At 40.7% G+C, this 20,919-nt stretch overlaps 1 protein-coding gene across 1 annotated transcript; it reads left to right on the top strand.

The window, feature by feature from the left end:
• The first annotated feature begins 3,120 nt into the window (after window positions 1–3,120).
• On the top strand, window positions 3,121–20,265 carry fgf10a (fibroblast growth factor 10a). Its single transcript, XM_034122749.1, has 3 exons — window positions 3,121–4,442; window positions 17,332–17,435; window positions 19,402–20,265. The coding sequence occupies exons 1-3, from the start codon at window positions 3,995–3,997 to the stop codon at window positions 19,600–19,602; spliced, it is 753 nt and encodes a 250-aa protein (XP_033978640.1). The 5' UTR covers window positions 3,121–3,994; the 3' UTR covers window positions 19,603–20,265.
• Window positions 20,266–20,919: the final 654 nt, after the last annotated feature.

Below are 20,919 nucleotides of genomic sequence, written 5' to 3'. Positions count from 1 at the left end.
TGGAATCTGTAAAGCCGCTCACATTTACCGATCTTAAGTCTGTGTCGCTCTTTGGGAAGAAAAAAGATCGTAGCCATTTGCTTTCTGTGCTGACCCTGGATCAGGACCCTCACTCTGTTCGACTATGAAGTTTGGCCTCAGATTCCAACAGCAGTTTAAGCCAAAACCACAAGACAATAAGACTGACTCATTTTTTCCCAACAAGGGAGAAAAAGATTGACAAATGTGGCCACATCGTTAAAAAATAAATAATATATATGTTCATCATTCGAGGCACAGTTTTTGCATTGTGACCTTAATATACAGTTCTTAAAACGGCAAATATGCAAATATGTATCAGCACAAGTTTATTAAGAACCATTTCTTCCCCAAAAAGTTTTTTTTTTATTATGTTGTTTAATTAATTGATTGAAAATACTCTCTCATAAAATAATGTAAATCCATTTTGAGCTTTTTGTTACTTAGGCAAATCTAATAACATGTGAAGTAGGGGAAGGGAAGCCCCCACATCCTTCTTAAGTAGTTCAGGGGGAAAAAAGACAAATATGCATCGAACAAATTGTTTTCTGGTGTGACAGAACATCTTTTCCCCCTCAGACGACTGACTTCCAACATCTGAGTCTTGTTAGGACTGAAGACAGAACAACAAGGCTGTGGGGCGAGGCAATGAAGGGATCAGGCAGTAATTGATCAGCAACTGATAATGAGTTCAATGATTTTGTGCTTGATTAAACCGTTTGAACATTTGAGTGCAATAAAAGGCGGGTCAGAGACATCATCTGTTTACTTGTTTGTGTATGTGTGCTGTGTGTTGTCACCCCAAATTAAAGCCACACACTGACCAGATGTTTTCCTCTATCTCTTAGCAATTGCATGTCTCTTCTTCCCACTCCTTTACTCTTCCTTTGAGAGTTTCCATTATCATTGCTTTACAAGGCTCTCATTCATATAGTTGGTGTTCATGCCTTTAAACCTTATATTATACAAAAAGTTAAACCTTCTAAAATAAACACTATCTTCAAGAACCCACATTTCAAATATGACTATAATATTTTCAATCTTTATTCGTCTGTAAAAGAAAATATCTCAACTATTCAATTCATCTTTTCGTCGAATATCCAAATAGTCTGTCTATTGACAATTTAACAGTTTTTATTTCAAGATTTTTTTGGGGCCTAATATCAACGTACTGTAAGCTAAGCTCTCCTTCAGAAATAAATCTTATCGAATTATGTCTTTAAAAAATAAAAATAAAATGCATGGCAGGCCACTACGACAGTTTTATAATATCCAATATATCTAATACAAATATCTAATAATTCTTACAGCAACATGAAGAACATTGTAAAGTGCTGTCTGTGGTGCTGAATTGTGTTTAGAGGTGTTAATGTAAGACTACATTGTCGGTATCCAACAGCTGTATATCTCAGTCAGAGTCACACACCTTAAAAGGGAAGGCAGTGCAAGAGGGTCATTCATTTTAGAAATTGCTGTGTTGTTGGTGCACACCCATAATATATTATTTGGAAATTCCTGAAAAATGGCATGACAGATTGACACTTGAAATTAGAAATACAGTAAAATGTGGTTTGTCAAATCAGCTGCATACTCAGTTATTCCTTGGAACCACTGACTCCTGTGTCAGAAGTTCCAAGGAATAACTAACTGAGTAAACTTATGAGAGAAGAGGCGGAGAAGAGAGGGAGATATGGCTGTTGTCTGACAATGTGAAAAGGAAATTAAACAACGCTGAAACCAGACAGCAGACCTAGATTATTGAAAGGTGACACACGTAAGGCACAACTTCTTTCATCCAAACACTGGGAGATGTTTATCTAAAGATTAAGCTCCAAGTAAAGAAATCAATTGACAGTATATCTGTCCAAATAGCTGTGGGCTGCTTAGCTCAGAACCGCTCTGTGCATCTTCACAGAGAAGACATGTTTGGCCTTTACCCGTCATAGGCTATGCGTCATGCAGGGTAAAAAAATGTATATGTTTTTACAGCTGACACTTCAGGAGAGTATTTTTCACCAATATTAGAAGAAATCAGGAAAATTAGTCAGAGACACTTCATTGGACAGGAAGGTATTTGCTCTCTGAGGGAGCAACAAGGACTCTGCTGGTGGGGGCAGTTATAAAGTGAGGTGTCAGGTTAATAATGGCCGCGCTGTACACCTGCATGAATATGATTGGATATCACAGGTCAGCTGGTAGCCGCAGAGCTGTGAATGAGCCAGACATTGTGAAGCATGAATGAAGCAGCCGAGGCCGGTAGGATAGTGGAAGGACTTCTGTGACTGCCTGAAACAATGCTACGCTTCATTTGTTATTCAAAATTGAATTGTGGACTTAAAAGAGTTCGTTTCTGTCAACTTTTAAACTTTCACAATAATTAATACAAAACAATTATACATACTATGATATGTACACTAATAAATACTCTTTTGGTACAAACTAAAAAAGGTTCTACCTAAAAGCTGTTACGTTCACAGTCTTATTTAAAGGAAATAATGCATATTTTAGACATAAAGTATGTAACAATTTAGAGCTGCCATAAGTAAAACAAATCACATTTTCAAATTAACATTAAGAACAAATTCAAACAACCCCCAGTCCTAATCGGGAGGACATAAATATTTGAAAGATGGATTGAATAGCTCAGCAAAAAGGAGAAAGAAATGAAGAATGGATTTATTTCAGACCTGCTCTGCTCAACTGGTGGGGTTTTGTCTGGGAAGGGGAGGAGACAGAGAAAAGAGGGAGAGGGAGGGAAAACGGGGTTGGAAGACCCCCCCCTTACACACACACACACACACACACACACAAACACACATGTGCAGTCACACATGCACGCACACATAAATGCATCCAGCTCTTCAAAGCCAAGTGGTTTCATAGACATCCAATTACACTAAGAGATGACATGTGGGGAAATGCAGCAGATAAATAAGGTGAAAGGAAACACAAGATTCGGTCACCTCAGAGAAACTCCAGATACCCAGAGAGCGCACCGCTGATAGAGATAGGAGGGAGGGAGAGGCAAAGGAAAGAGGGAGGGGGCCAAAAGAGAGGGAGCCGCACACTGGAGGAAAGAAGAGAGGCAACGCACTGCTCCAGCGCTCAGACTCTGAGAGGACAGAGGAGAGATACGGGAGCTCACTGACAAGACGCACAGAGAGGGGAGATAGACTAGCTCCCGGGCTCAGTTACACACTCCAGTAACTTCAAACCAGCAGGAACAAAGAGAGAGAACAGGAGAAGTCCAGTCTGGATTCTGTCACTTTTCTTGGTTGGCCTGCCTTGCATGGATTTCTTGGGACATTTTATGAGAAGCAGCATTAATCTTTTTTTTTTTTAACTTCCAGATTTTATTTATTCATTTTGTACTGAGCAGTTTGTCATCTTTTATCCAGACCTCCTCCACCTCCCTGCACTGGAGGAGATCAATGGTTCGGGACATGTGTGCGGAGCAGATTTCAACAGTGTATATGAATGGGTTGTGTTTTTGTCTTTAGATATGAGAGTGTAGGTGTACTTTCAAACTTTTAAAAAGGGATTTTAAGTGAGTGAGTGTGAGTAACCAGGAGCAGAGAGCAGCAGTCGTTGGAGGAGAAGGAGGAGGTGGTGAGAGGTCTTTGAGGCGAACCCCAAGTTGTTCCCGTGGCGAGGTGATCTGAGTTATGGATGTTGACGCATTCCTGCGGCGCTTCTGAGGAATAAACAGCAACGGAGACTACAGCAGAGCCAGCCACAAAGCTGAAGGCTGCATCACCATCTCCAATAATTTTACCGATAAAGCCACATCACGTCTACCGCAGTCATTCTACCGGTTTTTAAACCTACAGTCCCAGTAAGGTTGGGGGTCCCGGGGCAGAGGAGGTGTAGGCGGTCGGTCAGGGGGAGTTTCTCCCACTCTCGCTCCCTTTCCCTGCACCCAGCTCAGCATGCCCCAGCCCCTGAGCACCTCCACAGCTCTCCCAGCTCCACTACCATGTGTAGATGGACAGTGACACAAGGTGCACCGCACGCCTGGTCCTCCACCTGCCCCTGCTACAGACCCCCCACTCTCATCCTCTCCTTCACCTTCCTAATCCTGCTTCTCCTGCTCGGTACCTCTTCCTCCGCACCCCTGTCCGCTTCATCATCAGACTCTGAGAAGCACCACAATGCAGCGAGAGGGGCTCCTCCTCACATCTTCATCTCACAAGAGCCACCTTCCTCGTCACCCTCACCGCTGCACGCATCCTCTGCGAGGTTGCCCCGGGCGACCAATGTGTCATCGTCCTCCGCGACAGTCATCGGGCGCCACGCGCGGAGCAGCTACAACCATCTTCAAGGGGACGTGCGCAGAAGGAAACTGTTCTCCTTCCAGAAATTCTTCCTCCGCATTGACAGAAAAGGAAAAGTTAATGGCACCAAAAGTGAGGACGACCCATACAGTAAGTCGACTTTGTTACATTTCTGAATGTGTTTCAACGGTTTCTTATATTTTAATTGAAATTTAGAGCCTTTAATGTATTTTGAGACATTTAATTTATTCAGAGACTTTTTAGTTGCACCAAAAATTGGCGCTCAAAGAGAAGTTCACATGACGTTTTCTGTTCAACATTTGAATGCCCACATGTAAGAGAACACAAGAGAGCAAATGATGGACTGGTTTCTTCCCACTGAGTCTCGTGTGTTTATCTGGCAAGAGAGATGTTTCTGGTTTTCCACCCTGGGCAACCAAGTACATTAAGACAGGTGACTGGGCAAATGAACAAATAACAGAGCTGCGTGCTGTTCAGCCTTTTCCCCATGTGCAGAGGCGGAGTACAGAGAGTCACGAAAAAGAGGGAGCCTGACAGCGGTGGAGAAGAGGAAAAAAAACGAAATTAGTAAGCCAGGAAGATAAAAAAGAGAAATGATCCACTGGAACCAATTAGAAATCGCCCAGAGAAAGTTCTTTTTCTTTGAGGAAATATCTAAAACACAGCTATTATCGGAAACCCTGGGGAGAATGAAAAGTCCATTTACTCCGCAGCGCTATTGTGCTGCAGCCATAATAGTGGTGGGAATATGCCAAGTGTGAGGTTTTATGGGCTCAGATGTAAAGTAATAACCATGCAATTCCTGCTCCTTTTACCGGTTGTGCATTTTGAAAGTTAAATATGATTTTAACCTTTATTTATCCTGAGAAGGGTCATTCAGCACTTATGGTCTTTTGTCAGCACCAATCACTCTCACATTCACACAGTCAAACGCTTCACAGCAGATCAAAGTCCTTCACTGTGGGGCACTGACAATCTCTACTGGCACCTTTTAAGGCACAATGGGATGTAGTGTAGGATTTAAGTAAGGAAACAGTATGATCGCACGTTGAATGCAGAGATGTGGAACATCTTGTGAGATAATAGGACTGAAGGTGCATGTTAAGAATGTGCATTTGAATACAATTGAGGTATGCTTTGGTTTTTCCAGTAACTTAAATACCGAAACACCTCAATAGCAACAAAGCATCTTATCTGTTCACCAGCAAATATAAACGCTTTAAAGACTTGCAAGAGTCATCATTATCGTTTATGACTGATCCAGAACAGAAAATCAGCTGTTATCATTCTGTAGTCCACAACTTTATCTTCTAGTTAAACACATCTGGAAGTTCTCCAGGACTGCCACAGGTTTCTGGTCTGTGCGCAGCTCGGCCTGAAGGCACATTGACAGTAGTTGTTGAGGGAGAACAGAACATTACTCGCACATTTACCTGTCCAGAGTTTCCTTGCCAGTTTACTGAATTAGATGGGCGACGTCCAAATCACGGGCTTATTTCTTTAAGAGTATAAAACAGTCTGCATGACGTCTACTGTATGTGTTTGAGTCTGTTACAGCATGTCAAGTGTGGGAATGTAATCTCTATAAATGGATCTTTATCTTTTGCCCAATTTTATAAACATGTAATAGGTTTGTATGCATCTCTGTGGGTCTGTACAAGCCTCTCCTGCTAAGAGCACACACACAAACCCCCACACACACACAAACGCACGCACACACACGAGCACAGAGAGGCCAGTCTTGCACATGGCCTCCATATGGCAAAGCCCACTTTTATTAGGGCCAGGGCCAGTGTCGATATGTGTGAGTCCATATGTGTGTGTGTGTGTGTGTGTGTGTGTGTGTGTGTGTGTGTGTGTGTGTGTGTGTGTGTGTGTGTGTGTGTGTGTGTGTGTGTGTGTGTGTGTGTGCCACTCAGACACCAAGGCTCTGCCAGACATGGCTGAAGGAATTTCAATTAGCGTCTCTTCCTCCCTCCCCTTGCCTGCAGTCCTATCTGACACACACATGTGCTCACACTCTTACACTTTTACACACATGCACATAAAGAGCTCAACCATTAGAGTGCAACGTGTCACTAACCATAATGGCATCAGGTCATGCCATTAGAAGCACAATCCATCAATTTCAACAGCTCTTGCCAGTTGATTGTGGCGTGAAGTAGGTGAGAACATTTCAGAGGAAAGGGCAAATCTTAAGAAGCAGGACTTGGTCGTGAAAGCGAAACCTTTCGGGTCATATTTTGTCTTGTCAGTATTTCAGCACGTTGTATCGACCTGAAAGCAAGTGCAGATGTTTAACAGGATCAGATTAAAGGAAGATGGGCCAACATTTTGTGATAAACTGGAGATTTTCAGCTTTGATGAAATAAAGTTAGACACTACGATATCTGTTTGGGTCCCTGTGCATTGATAGTATTTGCAAAAGCTTGCATGTAGAGCATTTCATGCTTATGTGCAACATCCTGTTATTTTGCATGTGCTCTACAACCTGCAGAGAACAAATTGTACCCTTCAAACTAAACCAAACGGAACATAATTGAATTTTCCTCTCCTAACTGAGAACATGAATGTGGTATTTGACATACAAGACATGTCATCCTTTTCAGACGTTTCAATATACTTTTTGCTTATGTTTAATGCTACAGATGACAACATTGTTCACTTATGCTAGAAGCAAATCAATTGCTTGCACACAGACTTTTGGACAAATGCGGTCTTTGATGCAAGTTTTCTGGCCTGTATGTGCTCATTAAAAACACATGGCTACTTTTAGATAATTCAAAAAACCTCTAAGTACTATATACCGACATAACACAGTGTACTAAAATGTCTCCAATGTGTCCGAGCAAACTCAGGTGCTGCACATCTATAGGACGACCCAAGATGTTATTTGTCAGAAATGGACTTCCCCTTTAGGAGAACATCAAATTGAAAGCTATTGAGGGGGCAGTTAGTGTTGTTATCATGCTCTAGTAGTCTGGTAATGTTCAGGAGGTCAGATTGCAAATGAGTGTCATTAGATGGTGTCAGAGGTGATGAAGACGTTTCAGCTGCAGCTCCGGGGTCGAGCCTCTCCTCCACAGCCGGGCCCTTCTAATCATCTTGTCAGAGCTGAGGGCAGTACATCACTCTGGGCTTTTACGACCTGTATTGTGAATGTGTGCTCACTGGTGCAAATCACAGTCCTGTGACCAACGCTCATCTGTCCATCTCACCTCATAAGGGCCTTCAAAATAAGGCGCTCTTAGTGGGAATGTAGAAATCCCGTCTGGGCGTCATGTGATTAGCATTGATCCTGCCACTGACCGTAAGCAATAAAACTGTGCTTGTTTACTTCCCTTGATGTCGTGCATGGACTGTCCCGACTTGTTTACAAACACACGAATAAAGCAGTGAAACAAATGGACATGTGTTCGCAGTTGGACCACAGACTTGTGGTCGTGCTTAGCTCAATTAGTATCGAATGGTGCCAACTTGACCACATTCGGAGCTTTGATTCTTATTGTGGCCACCGGGATTGTAAAAGCTGCCACACATCCTTATTGTTAACATTAATCACCGTAGAGACATATTACCCACTGACACAAATGAAACCAAGGCATCCAGATTTATGGAGAGTCTAATACACTGGACGTTATTCTGATTTAGAGCAGGCTTTCCATGTCCGAGCTAATTACACAGGTCCGCCCCCTCTGGTTTGACCCCTACCCATTGACCCAAGTCAGGAAGCGTTGTTAATGCAAAGGTCAGCGCTACACGTAGTGCATCACTTTTAGCTGTTCTGTTACTCTGTCATTGTTAGTTATGTGGTGTAGCTGGGGGATGCACATTTCACATTCTGTCTTCAAGACTAAAAATAATTAGCATTTCCGAATAAATCTTTAGAACCAAATTCTGGTGGAGGAAACTAATAGTCTTTTTCAACTGTTTCCTTAGTAATAATTGAAGAAACATCAAGAAATGCGTGTGTCAATTGAGTGTCAATTGCTTCAAAAATGACTAACTAAGGCATAACATTTCAAACACAACACTTTATTTGATTTTCCACTTGTTTTAAAAATTGTTCCTAAGATTCCTGTGAGATGGAGATTTTATATTCCATATAATTGATGTTTGCAAAAGCAATATGCACCAAGAAGTGTCGTAATCAGTCTACTTCTATTTTAAACATGTGGACCGTAAAACTGTTTCAGGAACATTTGAACCAGGTTCTAAAATAACACAACTGCTTCTTTATCTTTCTACTCTGCGTCCATAAAACTCCAATGACTAAGCAAGGATAACAACAAACCTCATTCTTCCTGAACATCTTGAAATAAGTCAAAGCCTTTTTTTTCAGTTTCTGTTTGTCTTCATTTCGCTGCCTTACTCGTGGGAAAAGGTAACAGTGTGGCACATAAAAGAGAGTTATGAGGAGGTTTTGGATGCACCAGAGGTTAGTGTCAGTGTTGCCTTTTTTCAAAGCGACTTTGACATCTTCATTGACTTTTCCAACAGCTGTAAAATAAAGCTGTGCGCAAACATCGCTGCACAAGCATTTTCAGAAAATACTGAACCTATTAACAATTACTCCTAAAGCTGGCAGAGCCAAGTTTCACATCAACAATTGCATTCAGCTGTACTATGAATACTTACAATAAACATATACTGCCTTCACACTCCCTCTGATCCTCCCTCAAACTGCGCCAACATCCATTTTGCTGATGGCTGAAACAAATAGCCAATATCCTGATTGGTTGTAAACAACAAGCATGGAAAACCATTTAAGGTAACGACTGAAATTAGTCTTTACTTCATCACCTTATAACATCTTAGAGGCTACATTCTGCTGGTATGTACGAACAAATCATACATTTAATTCCACAAGCAGCCTTTTTGTAAAGTTTTGTTAATATTGGAAATTCAGCCAGAGTCTGGATCAAATCATGTCCGTTCTGATTCATGTCTCCTTCTACTGGAATCTACGGAGCAGACAATGTCCTGCTGAAACATTACATAATATGTTTTAGGATCTTACATAAGAGCAATGTTATTCTACTATAATGAAACCAAGCCAAATAATTGGTAAGGTTGTTGTAGACTTTGGGGAAAGACAGATTGACCATTTACTTGTATTTGCTGGTACATTATCTTTGAAATCTTGAGGATGAAATCTTTAGTCTGGGACTAAACCTCATTGGGTATCAAGCCATCATTATCTAAAGAGCGGAGAATGACAAAACCTGCATGTACTGAAACATACTGTAGGCTGTTAAGAATTGATCTGCTAACAACTTGCAGTCTTTTAATAAATATTGGAAATAGGCCGACTCTTTGGAAACGTTCAAAGATTCCAACATGAGTTGTTACTCAAGAAATCCCCTGTTTCATATCGTGGCAAGATATGCAGTATTGCATTTTCATCCTCATGACTGCTAAATGTTGCGTCAGTTGCCAGAGATTGCATTCTACCGTAAAAAACATTGATTGATTTGAATGACAAGTGAAATGTAATGCAATGCATATTTACAATAATGAAGTTCTTTCCCCATCTTGGCTAAGGCAAGATAATAATAATAAGAATAATAATAATAGCTTGGATTTATATAGCGCCTTTCATGAGACCCAAGGTGTTATAAGTAATAACAAGGACTATTTATGCAACTACCCGTCTCCCCCTCCCTACTCTTGTCAGCCCTATTTTACATCTCCCACACAGGTCCAGAGGTCCACATGTATGAGCGCCCTTTGAACCCAACGCCCCCTGAACTGGGACATTTACGGAGCATGTGTGTGTTCAAGATTCATCCGTCTCACGCAAGAAACATGCAGTGCCGAAAATGATCAGAACAACTCTTCGCAGTTAATAAAAGTTTCCCATCAAAATGTTGGTAAAAAAGTTCGACATTGTTAGTGCGGTTGTCATACTTGGAAAAGTTCAGTGTTCTTGACAAAAGTCGCTAAAGAGTATGACAGAATCCATCTTGTTTTTCCATCACTGTTTACATATTTCCGTGACATATTCCCATCACTTCACTGCGCAAATACATCAGCTAAAACCAGACTGATGTTACGGCCAGATTTCTGTAGGCAGGCCAAGCGATCCAGCTACTAACAGTCCGGCACCACCCTAAAGAAAAGTCTTTCAGCAGCAAATCATGTAGATCTTTCACAGCTTTGGAGTACTTTCCACTCATCAAGGGTCGATTTAATATCCACAAAGAATTTTAAGTTGGATACCTTTTTTTTGATGGATGGCCCATTTTATTGTTTGGGTTATTCTGGCAGAGTACGACCATAAATAACACATTTGAGAGAGAAAGGGAAACAGAAAGGAATGGAGGGAGAGACTGACTTACATCCAGTTGTCAGTTATCAACCAGATTTCTAAACAACTGTCGAGATTAGGTGTGAATCATCATTTCCATGTCACTGGTTCTGCTAAATGAGCAAACATGACCTTTACAAATACACTTGTGTGAAAAACGGTTGAAAGTCTGGGATACTTCTGGGAATGCACAGTCATATCCTTCAAGTGCTACTTCCCCACAGCCAACATATTTTATATAGAGTGGCATTTTCTGAATGAATGCAAACCAAATGCCCATTAGCTCAGTTTGGGGCAGATTTCAGTGTTGAAATAAGAAGTATCCAACAATTTGTAGCTGTTGTAAAATAAATCATAAGATGAGAAAACAAAATGCCAGTATCAAAGCAATATCCATTTGGCGAAACAAAGATTGGAACATCATCTGCATCATTTTCAGTTAAGAACCGGAAACGGCAATATCTGCCTTGTCAGCAAGACATTAAATGTTGTGTAATATCAGCGAAGTTGGAGCCAGTAGTACCGGTTTGATATAGAGAGGATACCAGTGTGAAGAAAAAGAAAATAAAGAAAATTGCCCATATCAATTTAATAGTGAAACTGAGATCATAGAAATATTTAAATATCATAACTGTGTAATTGAATTTCTCCTAAATTATAAAAATAAGTCAATGAGGTGACCCTTTATACTGTAAAGTGGGCTGAACAGTGACCTCTTGTAGCAGGAGACAGAACAACTTCCTTACGCATTTAAACTTAATATCCAGGAGGAAACTTTAAGTAATGTTGACTCACTAGATCTGAAACTATTAGCAGATGTACCCATTGGGCGATTGACAGAAACTATTTAGTTAATCTTAAAGACATTTTTCAAGCTTATGCACTTAACTTTCTCTGATTCAAGCTTCTCCAATGTCTTTTCAACAAGTGTTTTTCTTAGACTACCTTTACTACCGGCGACTCAGATGAAAAAAATGGAAGCCTAACACTGAAAGTGTCGTTCTGGTGTTCACCTGGTTCATGTGAACAAGCTGAATTCATGGCCAGTAAAGCAGCGGGAGGTGAGGAATAGCACCTGCGAGAGATAACATCCAGGGCTGCTGCCATATAGACACCACATGCTTGACGAAAAGCCCCCCGACTTAATACGCACCCACACCTTCATGTTTCTGCTTCTCGATACACTCTCACTCACCCCTAACCCTGCTACACATATGCAGACACACACACACACTGCATGAAAGTGAGGCTCTTAATGGAGTCATCAAAGGTAGAGCTGAGAGCAAAGAGTTGAGTCCAGAGAGGCATCTGGACAGCCTGGCCGTTTGAACAGAGCAGCCAGGAATGCCAGCTAATTACCCGTGTGTGTGTGTGTGTGTGTGTGTGTGTGTGTGTGTGTGTGTGTGTGTGTGTGTGTGTGTGTGTGTGTGTGTGTGTGTGTGTGTGTGTGTGTGTGTGTGTGTGTGTGTGTGTGTGTGTGTGTGTGTGTGTGTGTGTGTGTGTGTGTGTAAGTACACATTGTGTGCGCACATAAATGCATGTGTGAGGAGAGACAAAGGAAACAAGAATGATACAGAAACAAACAAGGCACATGTGATTGACTGAGTATTATCTGTGCATGTACGTCTGAGGTGTAAAGTCTGATTTCTAACGCCAACAACTCCAACCACAACAGTTGGGCAACATCTCACTGGCAGCTGAACTGTAAATGAAAAATGTGTGAAATGAAGATGACAGTCACAGCACTTTGGCTGAAAACATAACTCCTGCCGTGTCAGGCCCGTGAAATGTTTTGACAGAAACTGGCAGCTTTGGCACTTTATCATGTTACAAAGTCAACTGTGTTAAAGGAATCACAATATCTCAGGTGGTTTGGGGTTTTTTCTTTCTCCTCTCCATCAAATTACCATTAACATCACTTGGAATTTCTCTTGATTTCCTCCCTTCCCTCTTAAATGTGTGTGACATAACTCGCTGCGGTCTTGCTGCGCCCCGTAAAGTGATCTCAGATTATGCGGTGGTGGGATGATGAGCGGCGCAGGCGAGAAATTTAACGCTATCTGTTGCCTAGACCGCTGGTATTTTACACTGAGGGTTTTCACTCAGGTGATCCTTTTTGTTTAATTTTAAATCTGGGTTTGTTTTTCTTTTCTTTTCCCCAACCAGTTTTTGAAATTGCATACAGCCTGAAGAACAGTGTGTGGTTTAGGCTATTTCTGTCCAACAAGAAACAGTGATGTGAGTGTTCCTGTCATGGCAGGAAATAAAACCCTGCTGGTTGCAAGAATAAGCTTAATAACACAGCGGGTTTGGACTAAAAGGCTGTACAATATGAGTTTAATACCATTTATAACCCAGAAATCAAATACGAGCAAACACATTTTGAAAAGAAATCAGTTTATAAAAAGTTATATTTCTGTCAGGATAGATCAATCTAAAACAAGCCTCTGTTTTTCAGCTTTGGTCAAAGCTGTCGGCCAGAAAGGCTTTGATGTGGCCACTTAGTTCAGGACGATACTCTAGTCCACCACATGAGTCTAAACCAATACCTCAACGCTCCTCCTAACACAAACCATATAGCAGTTTCAACTCCAAACCAATGTCTTCCCTGGAACTCACCAAGTAAACTGCACCACTGAGAAGTGTTTGTTCTCTCTCAGACTTTATAAGGAGCCGGAAATACTCAATCATCAAGACAAAATAATGCATGGTGGCCAAGAAGAAATGGTTGCATGTCTTTTGCATCTATGGACAAATACAGCAGAATGTTTTTATATTTGCAACTGATATCTGATTTGGTGGTCCGTTTTTTCACATCTAAATTCTTCTTTTTTATGTTTGGCTTTCTTTTCTTTTAAGTCTTTGGTGGTTGCATTGATGTAAACATGTCGCAATGAATACGAGACATCGTCAATCACTCTGTTGCCATAGTTTCCAAGAGAAAAATGATCTTAGTGTTCAAACCTCAACTGATGCAAATCAGATATTAAATATATTTTTAAAAACATCATAGGGCCGTTTTGGTCGATGAAAAGTTTGTTTCTTGGATGAAACGTTTATATTTCACATCTTTAAAGGAGTGAGAGAATTGGTTGCTGCAGAAAAACATATAAAAGTCAAGGGTTCGTCCAAATGTCGGGAGTATTGGCAGCAGAATCAAAGTTCCAAACTATTTCTATTCTTCTCGAGTTCATGACACAAACTCATCCACGAGTGACAATATTTCTCAACACAGAGCGAGACCACTCCAGGCTGAAGGCACAAAGCAGACCCCTCACAGCTGGTCACCGTGTCGAGGTCAAATTGTGAACAACCGCTGCATAATCTTCAAGAAAGCCTCTGGATAAACAGTGGAAACATTTTTATAACCTCTCTTAACCTTTAAGTTCAGCTGGAGTCTCATTGACCGTGTTTCTAGAGGGGGCCGGGCGGGGGGGTCGGCGGGACGTCTGCAGTATGCGTCTATTCCTGTGTAGTGTCTTGTGTTTGGATTTGTGAGCGTGTGTGTGTGTGTGTGTGTGTGTGTGTGCGACCGTCCTGTTCAGAGAACTGCTTTTATCTCAGAAGTGACTAATGTTGGATTGAGCTCAAAAGATGTCCTGTAACAATTGTACACTTGAATAAATAGTTTTGTATAATCATAAAGTTACCCATTTCATTGAGCCTATCTAATGTAGCATATCTCTAAAGATTTAATAACTAAATGATATGAGTTGGTGGCATTCAGGGGTACAGAGAGCACTATAATATATCGCTCATTATAAATAATAAAATATAAATATTGTTACTTGACATTTCATATGACATATGGTAATTTTTGCGTGTGTGATGGAAAGCTACTTATGTCTACTCAGTCACATTTAAACACTGAGGTTTACTGGGAAAGAGGAACTAAAGCTGAAAGGTTGACAAGGGTGGAGACAGAAATTACGAATATAAGGAAATGGGGCCATTTAGAGGGAATGATGATGATGAAGAAAGAATGCCAAAGAGGCGAAGAGGTCAGAAATAAAGTAGTCGTAACTCTCCTACAAACAATAAAAGCCTAAAACTAAAACTGACTACGCATCTGCTGTTTTGAATGTGCAGTCTGTTTTCGTGCATCAGAAGGCAGATTACCATTCACATTTATGAATTTGACAGGGTCACATCGGAGTTTATTTCTGGCTACAAAACCCATTAAACATCATAGTGGTCTTAATGATGTGGTTGATGAACAGTTTCTTACTGTTAGAAAGCCAAGTTGTGTTTTCTCTTGTGGCTGCGGGAGGGTTTAGGTTTGACTGGCAGAAATGTGTTTGGCCTGTGTTTCGAAAAGTCGCAGCTTTGCCCTGTTACACACAGGTGTTTGCCCTTGGTAAAGTTCTTACAAAATGTTGATAGCGGAAAATGTTCATGCTTTTTAAATTAAGTGCTGTTAGTGCTTTGGTTTATAAAACTTTAAAAACATAAATCCATAATTAGGATGGGCTGAGATCCAGTCGGCACATGAAGTGAGAGTAACAGTTTTACGCTCTTAGAAAAAAAGAGAAAATACCCTAAAAAAAAACTCAAGGCGGCAATAAGGCAAAGTGTTGAATGCAAGTTTTAAGAGAATTGCACAGTGGGTCATGCACCAGACCTTTAAGCCTTCACCTATATGTGTGTATGCCTGACTGTGTGTGTGTGTGTGTTAATCACAAAAACCTGATGAATGGGTGTGTGTTACAAGCTCCGGTCCTATTTTGCTCCCTCTCCCCGCCATAAACTCTGTTGTTGCAATCTAAGCCTTTTGTTGCAGCCTGGCCTTTTAACTCGCAGGCAGACGGGCTGCTCCTGGTAACTGGCAAAGGGGCCATAAAAGAGCCCTGTTCTTTGGTTTTGGACAAACCACATCAAACAGGAGAGGGGAAAGGGTTTGAACAGGTGGACCGGCATTTAGCGCAGCATGGACAGATCATACTTTGACGGATCACAGCACAGAACCGTCAGCTGTGTGTGTAGTGAGATGGAACATTCTGAACCTGATAAATGTTGTGTAGTGGTACACGTCCGTGTGAGTAATGGACTTAACATAAGGAGCCAACATGATGCACTGCGAGCCTGGAAAATCTACTTGAAGTTTAAAGGTTTAACAAGCCTTCACTGACCAAATAAAGGAGCCGTGGCGATGGATTAATGACTAGGATTACAAAAATAAACATAACAGATCAAAAACAGCAACACGCGTACAAGAGAAGATTTGTCTTTAAAAGCAAGACATCAAGTTCATTTTAATGCCATTTTGAAACATTTCAAAATGCTAAACAGTCTCTTTACTATTACAATGAGAAATGGAGAAACAATAGGTGACTACAATGACAGATTAGTAGCAATGTAAAATTAGTGAGCGCAAAATAAAAGATATCTTAAAATATAGAGGGTTATGAGGACGAGCGAGGGGGAATAAGGGCACATAAGGAGCGTTTGGAAAGAAGACGGGCTACTATTAAGTTTAAAGAGAAATGTGGATAACGGGCATAATCTATAAAGTTCCTAATTGAATGTCCGTCTTCATTATTTCATAGTGACCTTATTGCTTCTGTGTATCCAGCACAATACCTCTTTATAGAATTGATTCAATTGTTTTTGCAGCATATCATGTCATAAGGTTGTCTATAAAACATGACTTGAACAGGAAGCTGTCTCATCCTGTCACTGAAATATCAGCAGTGAGTAATAAACCAGCAGAGATACTGTGCATGGACTTTCCCCGTTTCTCACTTCATCCGTCCAACTATTCCTGCAACAAGGCTCCACTTCCTACTGGCCCCTTTAGCTAATCCTCTCAAACCCCTGATAGTTTTACGGCTTGGTGTAACTGGCTTTAGGATGAGAGAAGAAAGGGCCGGCAACCACAGCTTAAACCAGTAATTGGTTCAGGCTTGAAAACTGATACGGACGCCTTGACCTCTTGCCAACCTGGCAGCCAGAATCCCTCTCGCTCCGTCCTGTCCGTGTGCCCGCCCGCCTGAGCTCCCCTGGTCAGAAAAACAAACATAGGACGGAGAAATGTTTTTTCCTGGCTTACACCTCGGTCCCAGGGCACGCAGCCCACAAGCTAACCAGCAAATAAACGGGGGGCAAGAGGCCGGTCTGAGGTCTGACTGTCACATAGTAAAAAAAAAATGGAGACGGAGACAAGACTGGGGTTCACTTGTGCAAAGGAAACTGAGATAATCCAGGTTTCTCCTGCAGTATTTCTAAGCTCTTTTGCAACATTTGAGATCCTAATTAAGAGTGATGCATGAAGACTTACATTACAAGATCACATTTGTAATTGATTCTAATAGTAATATACTAACTAGGTGGTGTTTCAGTTTCCTTCATCTCCCAAACAATGTCCATATTTCTTCGTAAAGGCCATACAATTCAGCATTAATGCAGAGGGGTTAAGCAAATTGATCGATTATTAAACGAATGGAACAATACTTGGATTCAGCTTATTATTTTTTTTTTTTAAATAGTCTAGTATGTATCACTTGTCTTTGCGTTGTGTACTGATTATCAAACATAACAAGCATAACAAGATGCCTGGAAAAATGTTGTAGGCATTAATAATGAAGTAATCACTAGTTTGTGCACTATTCATGCGTTGGGTTTCAGCTAAATGTAAGCTGAACAGAAAGGAAACCACAATGGACATGAATAAAGTTCTGACATGTTTGTTCTCTGTCCCCCCTACACCAGGTATGCTGGAGATCAAGTCAGTGGATGTGGGAGTCGTGGCCATCAGGGGCCTCAGCAGCAACTACTACCTGGCAATCAGCAAGAAGGGAGAGCTATACGGAGCGGTGAGTAGCTTCAGTACCTCTACAACAACCTAATCAAAGTTCTTGCAAAAGAGACATTTTTCACCCTGAATCGGAAACCCTGCAGCTTTGATTTTCTTAAATGATTACTAAAACAAGGCTGCAGGGCTCTCTCACTTCCAGAAATAGGAACCACCGTCAGTCAATGAGAGCTCTCCTCTCTGCTACCCAATGGCTTAGCTCTCCACTCCATTCAGAAATAGGAAACACAATCCTTCAGTTTCTCTTTTCTGCTTCAGCCCCTCTGGGGAGAGCAGCCCTTGTTTCATCTGTTTTCTCCCTCTCCCTCCTTTTCTTCATCTCATTCTCTCCCTGCTTTTTTCTCTCCTTTGCTTGCTTTGAAAGAGCCAACTTTCAGTGTGTCTCTATGGGAGCCACACCACAGATGTAATGACACACGGTAGAAAGAGACAGAGAGGCATTCTGTTGCATGGCCTGAAACTGAATTCCCATGACGTCTTCTGCTCGCTGCAACATAAGCCATAGTAGAGCGGCAGTGAAGGGCCGGCGTTCGATTACACTTGATGGGTTTACACAGTGCCTTCTTTATCCGGTCGTAATCAAATGAAATCATTGTTTCATTTCATCCCCAGGTTAATGCGCAGCAGGGATATATACATGATTATGATTGCCTTTAAGTATAACCATGATTCAATTTGTAATAATTCTTAAAAAAAACAATGATGACGGACAGATGAATTCACTGTGGTCTGTGCAAAATGAATCGTGCTCAACAGTTATTGCTCTATTAAATTGGTAAAAAGGTACTGACGATATTTGTTATGAATTCATAACTACACAGCTTATCTGTTTTAATCCACCATTTTAGTGGAAAGACGATCAGCACACAGACACACACACATTGTTTGGTCGTACCTAGCACCAGCTCACGTTAAAAAGCTGCACAGTGTCTGTAAGATATTTTAATTTTGCTTTGGGAACATTCAGTTTGACTTCTGGAACCAATTTAAACAGCTGTGGCCAGATACAGCGAGAGAGAGACACAGAGAGAGAGAGAGAGAGAGAGAGAGAGAGAGAGAGAGAGAGGGAGACCAAGCTTAATTGTGTGTGTGTGTGTGTGCACTTGTGTGCGAATACCTCTTTGCTTGCGAATAACTGCATCCAGTTAACTTGCTTTCTAAGCGGCATTAGCCTTAAGCGCAGGGGCAGCTTCCAGTAAACTGACAAACGTTACTCTCTCAGATCATTTTCTCTTTATTTACCGGTGGGTGGTCATTGCGGGAAAAGTCATTCCACAAAAACGATGCCCTTTTCTGGTGCACAGCCCTAACCTTTAAGATGTCACATCTCATGCTAACCTCTCTGCCCTCAGTCCTCTGACACACAAACATGTCTACAACCATAAGTCTCATGTCCATTTTTGTTAGAATTGGCCATGATTACGCTGGGGATAGTGTAGCAGATTCTGAAGCAGTGACTGACCATTTGTTGATCCATGTTGTCAGAAGAAATAAAACATCATGTTGATTGCTATGCTCAGAATGACACCTAACATCTAAAGCAAGTTGTAAAAGTAACATGTGTAACCAGAAAACATTACGGTTAAGAAGAGAAAATTAGAACATTCTTTGGTTATGGAGGTTATGAGTAAGAGAAGACCAGACTCAATCCATTTTGGGAGATAATTAAAAAAAGACAGCAGGTAAACAACTACAGCTGTACAGAAGAAGCCTTCTGGTTTGGGGCAGACACTTTAATATTACTGAGAAGTGTTAAGATCTCACGCAGATTAATCCTAATTCTGAAATTGACTCATTTTTACACCACCTGTTATTTTAATAATTTATATTTCAACATCACTAGTTCCTAAATCTCAAAGAGATATTCAGTTAAGTTTCGAAGACAAACTGAAGCTGCTTTCTTTTGTTAATAGAGAAACTGGAATAAGAATAATCTGACATTTCCACTCCTTGTCTTTCCCTTGCAGAGGGACTATGGTCCAGACTGCCGTCTAATTGAACGCATCGAGGAGAACAAGTACAACACCTACGCTTCGGCAGTGTGGCGCAACAAGAAGAAGCACATGTTTGTGGGACTGAACGCCAACGGCAAGCCAATGAGAGGGAAGAAAACACGGAGGAAAAACACTGCCACTCACTTCCTGCCCATTGTGGTACAACCACGATGATTGGACATATCAGCCATGAGAGAGCTCTGCACACTGCAGTGATCAGACTTTTCTGGAGTTACATCGATGGCTACATTGGACAGATCTGAATCAGATCTGAATGATGCACTGAGGAGGGAACGAGCGGAAACATATGGACATTTTATCTCTGTTGGAAAAAGACATTTCTATTTTTAAAGAAAGAAATAAGATATATTGCTATACAATGTATATATTATTTTCTGTTTTAAGTTATCAAGTACATTGGCACAGTAGAAAATATGAAAGAAATGACTTCTGTGCCAAAATTGGATTAGTAACTCACATTTCTCGATTTGTGTCTATGTGAAATGCTTGACTGGGAAGAAGTAAAATGACTAAATATGTAAGAGAGGAAAAGTAAAGAAGTATTAAAGGAAAGCTGACGGCAAAGGAAAGGATAAGAAAGGAAGAAATGATGAGATGAGGATGAGAAAGAATAGGAGGGGAAAAGCACCAACACAACAGCAAGTCTAACACTATCATGTTCTTTTCTTTACATTTATTTATTTAGTGTAATATTTAACAAAAAAAGATCAAAAACACAATAATGACAAATTATTGTCTTTTTTACCATTTATGCTTCTCTTTTTGAATTACTAATCATTTAAACCTGAATAAATATAAAAATATATTTGTCTTTAAGTTGTATGACTGACTTTGAATCATTTTAGATATTATCACTGTTCAATGATTGGTTGTTCACACTGTACATACACAGCGAAGAGATAGAAATACATATCAACTAAGCCTTCAAGCAGTGGACTCAGTCATACTGTATGACCCTGTATTAGATCCACTGCATTATTTGTATATTACAATGCCATTTTTTGGGAATTAAAAAAGAAAACGATATATAAAGCAACATTTCTATCCAAACAACTCCAAATCCATCTGATGAGACAATGAGATGAGTTTAAAAGTGAATTTGAAAAAGCATGGTGACACATGTCACTCATGGTCCAAACTTTCTTTAGCTCTTAATCACATATAATGGTCTCAATAGGTAAATGGACTTTTACTCAGGTCAGCCATGATTATTTTGTCAAACTACTATTTCAAAAGGTCAAGAATTACCTTTCAGAAGTTGTTGGCAATTTAAAAGCACAATAACAGTCATAAGTTAAAAGCCTATAACAAACTGAGTCGGCTGAGCCATTTTAAAACCAAGACATGAATCAGGAATCTGTTAGAGATTAGACTTTTGAAAGAAGCCCAGCAGAAAACATGGTTGATGATTTCAGGGGATTTCATTTCTCGCTGCAAGATTCTCTCCCCTTACAAGTACACATGGCAAGC

The sequence above is a fragment of the Trematomus bernacchii genome, unplaced genomic scaffold, assembly GCF_902827165.1.
Source record: "Trematomus bernacchii unplaced genomic scaffold, fTreBer1.1, whole genome shotgun sequence".
Taxonomy (NCBI): Eukaryota; Metazoa; Chordata; class Actinopteri; order Perciformes; family Nototheniidae; genus Trematomus; species Trematomus bernacchii.
Note: the sequence above shows the minus strand (reverse complement) of the source record. Positions and strands in the feature narration are given on the sequence as shown.

Bases quoted from the DNA above. Each gene is read 5' to 3' on its own strand.
- fgf10a (XM_034122749.1), top strand. From the start codon at position 3,995: ATGTGTAGATGGACAGTGACACAAGGTGCACCGCACGCCTGGTCCTCC. The intron at 4,443-17,331 runs GTAAGTCGACTT...CCCCTACACCAG, and splicing joins AAGTGAGGACGACCCATACA to GTATGCTGGAGATCAAGTCA. The intron at 17,436-19,401 runs GTGAGTAGCTTC...TTTCCCTTGCAG, and splicing joins AGGGAGAGCTATACGGAGCG to AGGGACTATGGTCCAGACTG.